General features: G+C 45.4%; 1 protein-coding gene across 2 annotated transcripts in view; it reads left to right on the top strand.

Moving 5' to 3' along the window:
- The first annotated feature begins 4,865 nt into the window (after window positions 1-4,865).
- LOC138824777 (E3 ubiquitin-protein ligase RAD18-like) overlaps window positions 4,866-9,754 on the top strand; it is a 74,372-nt gene continuing 69,483 nt past the window's right edge. For both annotated transcript variants that reach the window (XM_070019010.1, XM_070019009.1), the window contains exons 1-2: window positions 4,866-4,978; window positions 8,498-8,579. In XM_070019010.1, the coding sequence (XP_069875111.1) occupies window positions 4,928-4,978; window positions 8,498-8,579 (133 nt within the window). In that variant the 5' untranslated portion in view covers window positions 4,866-4,927. The remainder of the gene's footprint in view (window positions 4,979-8,497; window positions 8,580-9,754) is intronic.

The following is a 9,754-nucleotide window of genomic DNA, read 5'->3' as shown; positions in this document are numbered from 1 at the left end:
AGCAGCTTGTTAGAGGAGAATGGCTCTTGAGGGTGGATAGATGCGGTAAGAGTAAGACAAGTGTCCCGAGCTCACAGCGGGCTTTTAGAATCTTCTGGTGCTTAAGTTTTCCTTCCCAGGCCCACAGTGGGACTGGAGCGGTGTCTAGCTCTTGGGGTGCCAGAAGGAAGACCACAGGAAGAAAAGTGCCCAGCCTGGAGGAAAATCTCTGCAGGAATGTGGGATTACTTGGTAATTCATCTGTTCATCCAGGCTTGCTAAGCAGTTGGTGAGAAAGGACTCAGAGGAACGGCATGGTGCTTTTCTGGAGGCTTTCCATGGACGGGGAGGTGAATTCAGAATCCAAGACCAGCAAGGGATGCTGGCTTCCAAATCTGTCTTTGTGGTTGCATGAGAAATACATTTCTTCCTTCCAACTCTTTTCTTCCTTCTCCACTTTTACTCCTTTCCCATATTGACTCTCATTCCTTATCACCTTCCCAGCTATTTGTCACCTTGAAGCTAATTACATCATATCAACCCCAAGAAGGAATGACTCCTGGCCTAAGCACATGGTCTGAGACCCTTAGATTCATGCTTTTTCCTAGCATCCCACTCTCCTGCATCCATACTATCCAATAGTATCCTACTTTGCTTGGAGCTCATTTGCATGAATGTCTTTGATTGGTTGGCACAAAGGCCACTGAGCCCTTCCCTACACATCTTCCTGTTGTAGGCACACTGTCCTGCATCTTGGGATTCTCAGACCCTGCTCCACCCCGTGTGCCTTTGCATCTCTTGTGGTTTGCGGTTAAAAGACCCAGGATCAAGCCTGAATATTGCCACTGACAAAACTACATCTTCTTGGATAACTTCTTCTGCCTCTCTGTGAAGCAGTTCTTATATTTATTTATTTTTTTTTTAATTTTTTTTATTGTAGAGATACTATACAGAGGGTTACAGCTACATGAGTGAGGTAATGAGTACACTTCCACTTCCTCTTGAACATTGTTACCCCCTCCATTGTTTTCCCCCTACCATCCCCTCCCTCCCTCCCTTCCCCAAGGTTCTTTTTTTTTTTATCGTGATTAAGTGATTACTTAATTTCCGGAAATTCACAGTATTGTGGAATAATGATGCTCATTTAAAGTCACAAGTTCATTCTAACTTTCCTGGAGCAAATTGTCTATCACAGTCTGTAATATATAACGGTGCTCATATGTTATATACCATATATGTGATCAGCAGCATGGGGATATTTAGTAGTGGTTCAACCAGATGAGTGGGAGTTCTTTGTTTCTTAAGTCCTGTTAGTTTTGTCATATCACCTAACATTTTGGATTCATCATCCACTTATCAGGGAGACCATGTACTGTTTGTCTCTTCGTTCTTGGCTTACCTCGCTCAACATGATTCCTTCTAGCTCCATCCATTTCCCTGCAAATGCCATTATTTTGTCATTTCTAATGGCTGCATAATATTCCATTGTGTATAGATACCACAATTTTTGGATCCATTCATCTGTGGTGGGGCATCTAGGTTGTTTCCATATCCTAGCTATTGCGAACAGTGCTGCAATAAACATGGAGGTGCACGTGTCCTTGTATATTGGTTCCTGTTGTTCAGGGTAGATGCCTAGAAGTGGTATGACTGGGTCGTAAGGGAGGTCAATCTTTAGCTTTCTAAGGACCCTCCAGACTGCTTTCCAAAGTGGTTGTATGAGTGTACATTCCCACCAGCAGTGTAATAGCGTTCCTCGTTCTCCACATCCCCTCCAGCATTTGTCGTTGGCTGATTTGTGGATGTGGGACATTCTGACTGGGGTAAGGTGGTATCTCAGGGTTGTCTTTATTTGCATTTCCTTCACCACCAGGGATGATGAACATTTCCTCATGTGTTTCTTTGCCATTTTTATTTCTTCATTTGAGAAGTCCCTCTTTAGTTCCCTTGCCCATTTAGTAATTGGTGTGTTGGGTTTGGGAGGGATTAGTTTCTTGAGTTCCCTGTATATACAGGATGTTAACCCCTTGTCTGATATATTGCTGGTAAATATTTTTTCCCAATTAGTTGGTTGTCTTTCTAGCTTGGTTGCGATAGCTTTATCTGTGCAGAAGCTTTTTATTTTAAGGTAGTCCCATTTGTCGAGTCTCTCTCCAATTTGTTGTGACCCTGGGACTCTGTTCAGGAAGTTCCTTCCTGTGCCTATTAGTTCAAGTGTCTCTCCTACTCTGTCCTGCAGTAGTTTCAGAGATTCAGGTTTAATGTTAAGGTCTTTAATCCATTTTGAGTTGATGTTGGTGCATGGTGATAGGCTGGGGTCCACTTTTAGTTTTCTGCATGTGGCTGCCCAGTTTTCCCAGCACCAACGGTTGAAGAGGCTGTGTTTCTTCCATTGTATGTCTTTGGCTCCTTTGTCGAATATCAGCTGGCTGTAGGCCTGTGGATTTATTTCTGGATCTTCTATTCTGTTCCATTGGTCTTCGGGTCTGTTTTTGTGCCAGTACCATGCTGTCTTTGTTATTATAGCTCTGTAGTAGAGTTTGAAGTTCGGCATGGATAGCCCTCCCATATTGTCTTTATCCCCTAGAATTGTTTTGGCTATTCTAGGTCTTTTGTTGTTCCATATGAATTTTTGGACTGTTTTCTGTATTTCAGTGATGTACGTCATTGGGATTTTAATAGGAATTGCGTTGAATTTGTATATTAGTTTTGGAAGTATTACCATCTTTACTATATTAAGTCGGCCTATCCAGGAGCATGGGAGGTCTTTCCATTTCCTAGTGTCTTCTGCAATTTCTTTCTTTAACTTTTTATAGTTCTCATTAAATAGTTCTTTTACATCTTTGGTTAGGTTAATTCCTAAATATTTTATTTTTCGGGAGGTTATTGTGAATGGGGTTGCTCCCTTTATTTCCCTCTCTTCCTGTACATTATCAGTGTATAGGAAGGCAACTGATTTTTGTGGGTTTATTTTGTATCCTGCTATTTTGCCGAAGTGATTTATGATTTCTAAGAGTTTGGGGATGGAGTTTTTGGGATCGTGGAGGTATAGTATCATGTCGTCTGCAAAAAGGGATAGTTTAACTTCTTCTTTTCCTATGAGGATCCCTTTAATGTCTTTTTCTTGCCTTATTGCCCTGGCTAAGGGTTCTAGGACTATATTGAAGAGGAGTGGAGACAGTGGGCATCCTTGCCTTGTTCCTGATTTTAGGAGAATTGGTTGTAGCTTTTCCCCATTAAGTATAATATTGGCTATTGGTCTGTCATAAATGGCTTTTATTGTTTTTAGAAATGTTCCTTCTATTCCTATTTTCTCCAGAGCTTTTAGCATGAATGAATGTTGAATTTTGTCAAAGGCCTTTTCTGCATCTGTAGCGATAATCATGTGATTCTTGACCTTGGCTCTGTTGATATGTTGGCAGTTCTTATATTTATAAATGGGAATAATTTTCATCATGAGGTCTTTATAAGAATATACTGCAATGGTTAATATGGACTATGAGCCCAGACTACCTGAGTTCAAATCTTTCTTCACTTACCTGCCAGGTACCCTGGACCAATTCCCCCTTTCTCAGTTGGTTGAGTCTGAATAGGAGGTAAAAAAATAAAAAAGCATGTAGCAGTTACAATAGTGCATTGAATGCTAGTGCCTATAAATGTTCACTGCTGTTGTAATGGATACTAAAGTCTGTTGTCCAAATGCTGTTATTATAATTCGCCATTGTCAAAAAAAGTGTTTGGAAAAATCATCACCTAGAGCTCTGGTTCAGGAGCTAGAGTTTTGTTATAAAGAACATTCACAGAAGTGGCACTGTGGTTCAAATGGTAGAGTGCTAGCCTTGAGCAAAAGAGCTCAGGGACAGAGCCCAGGCCCTGAGTTCAAGTCCCATGACCACCACCAAGGACAACAACAACAATAATAACAACAACAAAAATACTCAAAAGAGTGAAGACTGGACTCCTCTGAGCACCATGTCCACATCTGTAAAGTGGTAAGGACATCCTCTGCCTACTTCCCAGGAAAGCTCCTGTGCCTTGCTCACTGTGAGCATTAAAAACAACAACAACCCACCCAAACAAAACAAAACTGTTGAGCCAATGATGAATGAGCCACAAACGTGTTCATGGCAAGCTGTAGGATTCTGCCCTGGGCCACATCTGTGCTCATTTGAGGCCCAGACGGCAGTGGATAAATGCTGGGTAGAGCATCAGGTAGGTGTGTGCTGCCCAGCGCTTCCCAGTAGAACAATAATAGAGTTCCTCCCTCTCGCTTTTTGAAGGCACCAATGGTTGCTTCAATCACCCAGTGCCAGCTAACAGTTTTGAAAGAGCACATATAACTGACAAGCACTTCCATGTACGGCAACTTGGTCCCCAAATATCCTGGCTCAAGAATGCTTAGACTTACTGAGATGTGTTCGCTGCAGCTCTTGGCTGTAAACAAGCTCAGTGTCCCACCGCGTGTGACTCAAGGAAACTCTACAGTCACGTTTTTGGGCCTGTAGCTTACCACACCAGACACCGACAATGGTTATGATCCGATACAACTCTTGCCTAACTAGCTGTGAGCACCAAAGAGATGCCGAGTGCATGGCCCAGGATCGGCACCAAAACCAAACCCTCCCGCCGAGCTCAGATCATTTCAGAGATGGCGCAGAGCGTCCTGGAGGAGGGACAGGTTGACCCCTTGAAATAAGGAACAAGGTTTGGATTGGTTTTGATTCCCGAAGCTCGTTCTTTTTCCGCCAGGAGAGACCGGCTATCAAACTGGCGCATGCGTAGATGCGCTCGCACCTCGCCGGCGCTCCGCCCATGAGAACTACTACTCCCGGCAGGCCCCGCGGCGCGCCGCGGACTGCTGACGTAGCCCAGTAGCGCGGGGAATTTCGAGCGGTCGTGGAGCGCGGGAGGCCTGTGGGCGCGGACCCTCAGCGCCTCGGGAGGGACCATGGAGCCCTTGGTGGAGCCTCGGTGGCCTGCGGGCCTGGAGTTCATGAAGGTGCGTGCCTCGGGGTGGCTGGGCGCCTGGGTGTCCGTGGGAAGCCGGGGCTCCGGGGGGCGGGGGTGAAGGACCGGGTGCCGGCCGCCGGCGGCGCTGCCTCCGGGGGCGTCGCTCGGCCCCGGGCCTCAGTTTCCCCCCTGAGAAGTGACGCGGGACAACCTTGGCCGCCTCCTGGTGAGCTAAGGTGGGATATCTGAGGAAAGCGGGCGTCCCGAGGTTCCGCCTCAGCGGTCGCAGCGTCGCCGGGAAGGCCGGTCATAAACCGTGACAACGGCCGGGGCGCCGGCCCGCCCCGAGAACCCGCGCTCGCCCGGCCGGCGACCCGGGCTCGGGCCGCGGGGCCCCCGCCCTGCGCGGCGGAGCCCCCGCCCTGCGCGGGCCGCGCTGCCCCCGGTCTCCGCCTGGGCCGCCTCCGCGCGGCGCGCCGCCTCGCGCCGACCGCGGGACGCAGGCCCCGCCCCCTCTCCCCACCCTGGCCCGGCGCTCGTCTTGGGGGTAGAGGACAGGTCCGGTCTTGTTCTTGTCTTTTCGTTTTGTAGTACTGGCGCAGGAATTTGGAATCAGGGCTCTGTGCTTGCTAGGCAGGCACTCTACCGCTCGAGCCATGCACCCTTTGTGCATAGGTATCTTCGGATTGAGGGTCTTGTTTTAGCCCTGGCTAGCCTTGATCGTGATCCTTGGACACAGTCCTCTCCTTGCCGGCATGACAGGTGTAATGATGGCTCACTAGCACACCTAGATTATTGGCTGAGATGGGGGTCATGAGCCCCTCCCTCCCTCCCTCCCTCCCTCCTCCTGATCTCCGTCTCTCAAGTAGTGGCGATTATAGACCCGAGTCGCCTTACAGGGTCAGAAGTCTTTTTCTTTCTGCTGTCATCAGGGAAGCTGTTTGGGAAGGTTTCCCCCTTTGATGGTCCCTACTGGAAGGATTTATGGAAACTGGAGCTTTGATGTGGCCTTGATACCAATCTGCACTAGAGAAGAGCATAGATTTGAGTTCCAGTTGTGCAGGGTTAAACCTCTGCCTCTTGTGAGTGATCTCTGTGAGCCCGGTTTTCCTCCACTGTAAAGTAGAAACAAAAGTGAGAGAGTAATCATCCGTTGATGATTACTGTTAAATATTTTCTCTGTTTTTTTGTTGTTTATATTTTGAGATTTCTGGTATTCAACTTCTTGGATTTAGTTAAATCCTTTGGAGCTGCTTACGCTCTTTTTTCAAGGCTGAGATTTTGACACTATTTCTCTTGTTAGAAAGATTAAACCACATGGTTGTAGCTGTGTATCATTGTGGAATTGTTCTCTTCAAAACATGAACTGACTTAAAATATGAACATTTTCCTATGGCATTATCCATTGAAAACATTTTAATGGTTTTATAATATTTCATATGAACTATTAATGGCATTAGTCTCTCTCTCTTTTTTTTTTTGGTCAGTCTTGGGGCTTGAACTCTGAGCCAGGGCACTGTCCCTCAACTCTTCAACTCAAGGCTAGTGCTCTACCACTTGAGCCACAGCACCACTTCTGGTTTTCTGGTGGTTTATTGGAGATAAGAGTCTCACGGCCTTTCCTGCCTGGGCTGGCTTTGAACTGCAGTCCTCAGGTATCAGCCTCCTGAGTAGCTAGGAATATATGCATGAGCCACCACACTCAGCGGCATTAGTCATTTTATCTTCTATTTTAAAATTTAAGTGATACATTCTATGGTTGAAAGAAAGCATTCAAAATGTTTCTCTTTCTGTCTCTGTCTCTCTTTCTCTCAGCCATGCCCCTCATTTGCCCAGTTCCTTGATTGTTAGTAACCATTATTTATTTTTGTTTTATCTTTTGAGAATGTCTTCAATATATATTATACAAGTCATATCTATAATCCTAGCTATTGAGGAGATTGGGATCTGAGGATATTGGTTCAAAGTCAGCCAGTCACCATGGGCAGACAGCTAAAAAGCCAGAACTGGAGGTGGTAGAGTGCCAGCTCTGAATGGAAAAACCAGTGAGAACATGAGGTGCTGAGTTCAAGTTCCAGTATGGAACACACACACACACACACACACAGACAGGGAGAGCTTGAGGCCCTGAGGTCAGTATATTTGTATGCAGCCTTTTTGCAGTACTGAGGATGTAACTTGGGGCCTCACCCCTGCTAGAAGGTTCTTTTCTATTACATTCCAAGATAACATAAACATATGTGACTTTTTTACTTTTCCACTTCTTTACCTCCCATGCTTCATTGATGCTAGCTACTTCTAGGGTGTCCTCATTTGGCTTACTACCATACCAGCAGTAAGCACTGGACTGGCAGCAGGAAGACAGGAAGTTTAGTCCTGGCTCGACTCATGCCCCGTATTGTGTGCCTGCTGTAGATAGGTATTTGCTTAGTTGTTTATTTGAGGTAAGCTGTCACTATGGTGCTCATGCTGGCCTCAAACTCAGGATCTTCCTGCCTCAGTTTTTTTCTTTGGGGGGGTCCAGTTTTGGGGCCTGAACTCTGGGCCTGAGCGCTGTCCCTCAGCTATTCAGCTCAAGGCTAGCGCTCTACCACTTGAGCCACAGCACTACTTCTGGCTTTTTCTTTTTGCTTATGTGGTGCTGAGGAATTGAATCCAGGGCCTCAGGCATGCAAGGCAAGCGCTCTACCACTGAGCCACCTTCCCAGCCCCCTGATTCAGTTTTGAGTGCTGGGATTATAGGCACAAACTGCCATTCCTGGCTATTTTCTAGTATTTGCATTTAATAGTCCCTGATTTGAACCTTAAGATGAATAGTGACTGACTGCTGATGCCTTTTATGACACGGTGGAGGGTACTAGAATGAGGCCTGGCCCACATGGCATGTGGGAGCAGGGACAGAGTTGCTACAGCCTTGTAAAGGGCTAACAGTACTGCCCAGGAATCTGTGTAGCATCAGCACTACCTGTGCAAACATAAATAAAAAATGGCTCTTAGGAGAGCTGGGTATGCTGAGGCATAACTGAAATCTTTGCTACTTGAGGCAGAGATAGGATGATCTTGCTTTGAGGCTAGCCTGGGCAAAAAGTTACTGAGGCCCACGATAACAAAAATGAATGAATAAATAAATAAAAGCCTGGTGTGATGGCCTGTGTCTTTGGTCACAGCTTCTTGGGAGGTGGAGGTAGGATGGATATCTTTGTGGTCAGTCTGGGAAAAAATGAGGCTCTATCTGATATCTTTGTGGTCAGTCTGGGAAAAAATGAGGCTCTATGTGAAAAACAAACTAAAAACTAAAAGCAAACCCTGGAGGGTGTGGCCGAAGTGGTAGAACACTTGCCTAGCTAATGTGAGGCCCTGAGTCCAGTCCCTAGTGCTAAAGAAAACAAAAATTATATGGGAAGTTTTTCCAAGATCCCTGTAGTTGTCTGGAGTTAGCTTTTGAGTATATTTGATGAAGTATTACTGAATTTGGCTTTTAGGGGAATAGGGAGAGAGTTCTAGGCAGACATTCCAATCTTGATGTCTTCTCATGTGTGCATATGTTTTTCTGTTTTTTTTTCCCCAGACAATAGATGATTTGCTTCGATGTGGAATTTGCTTTGAATATTTCAACATTGCCATGATAATTCCTCAATGTTCACACAACTGTAAGTATATTTTGTTTCTGAGAGTAAAAGTGTGAAGTAGTACTAACTTAGCATCAAATATGTGTGTGTGTATATATCCCCTTCTCTTCTTCCCCACTCCTTTTCTTCCCTCCCTCCTCCCGCCCCCTCCCCCCTTCCTCTCTCCCTCCCCTTTTCTTTCTTTCCTTCCTTCTTTCTCTTCCTTTCTTCCTTCCTTCCTTGATTGAACTCAAGGCCTGGACACTATCCCTAACGGTTTTTGCTCAAGGCTAGCATTTTACCACTTGAGCCACTGCTCCACTTCTGGTTTTTTGGTTGTTAGCTGGGGCTAAGAGCCTTATAACCTTTCCTGCCTGGGCTGGCTTTGAACCTCCATCCTCAGATCTCAGCCTACTAGGTATCAAGGATTACAGTGTGAACCACTGACACCTGGCTATGCATATTGTTTTTGCAGCATAGCCAAGTTGAAAAATAGTAAGCCCAACTATTGTTAGTCAAAGAGCATCTGAATTTCTCCAGTGACAGAATTATGCTCCTACTGAAGACAGTTTTATCACTTAACTGCTGTGTGATACTGGAAAGAATCATTTATTACACTAAGCCTGTCCTCTATATAAGAGGTATTTATGTATTAAATGCTTAGTATATAGCATTTTATTTGTACCTTTTAGTAGTACTGAAGTTTTGAACTCAGGGCCTTGTGTTTGCTAGAGTTCTGCCACTTGAGCTGTGGCCCTAGTTATTTATTACTTTAGTTATTTTTTTCTCCCTGGATTTGAGTTTTCATCTGGGCTGGTCTTGATCTTACATCCTTCCACCTATGCCTCCTACATAGCTGGGATTACAGGTGTGGACCACTGTGCATGGATGGATTATGTGTTGAGATTGTGTTTTGCTCAGTCTTTTGCCCAGTCTGGTTTTGAACCTAGATCTTCTGGATCTCTGTCTCCATGGTAGCTAACATGAACCACCACACCGAATCTCCAGTTTCTCTATTATTTTTTTGGTGGTACTAGGGGTCGATTCCTGGACAAGCACTCTACCACTGAGTTATATCCTCAGCCCCAAGTTTGTTAGATTAGTGGTTCTTTGGCTTATATTTTCTCATCCTTTTACCTTTTTTTTAATGTGTTATTGGAGCTTGCACTCAGAGCCTTATACTTGCCAGCCACTTTACTGATGAACTATACCTCCAG

The sequence above is a fragment of the Dipodomys merriami genome, unplaced genomic scaffold, assembly GCF_024711535.1.
Source record: "Dipodomys merriami isolate MVZ:Mamm:240054 unplaced genomic scaffold, mDipMer1.0.p SCAF_13, whole genome shotgun sequence".
NCBI lineage: Eukaryota > Metazoa > Chordata > Mammalia > Rodentia > Heteromyidae > Dipodomys > Dipodomys merriami.
The sequence above is the reverse complement of the archived record's forward strand: the minus strand, read 5'-3'. Positions and strand labels throughout refer to the sequence as shown.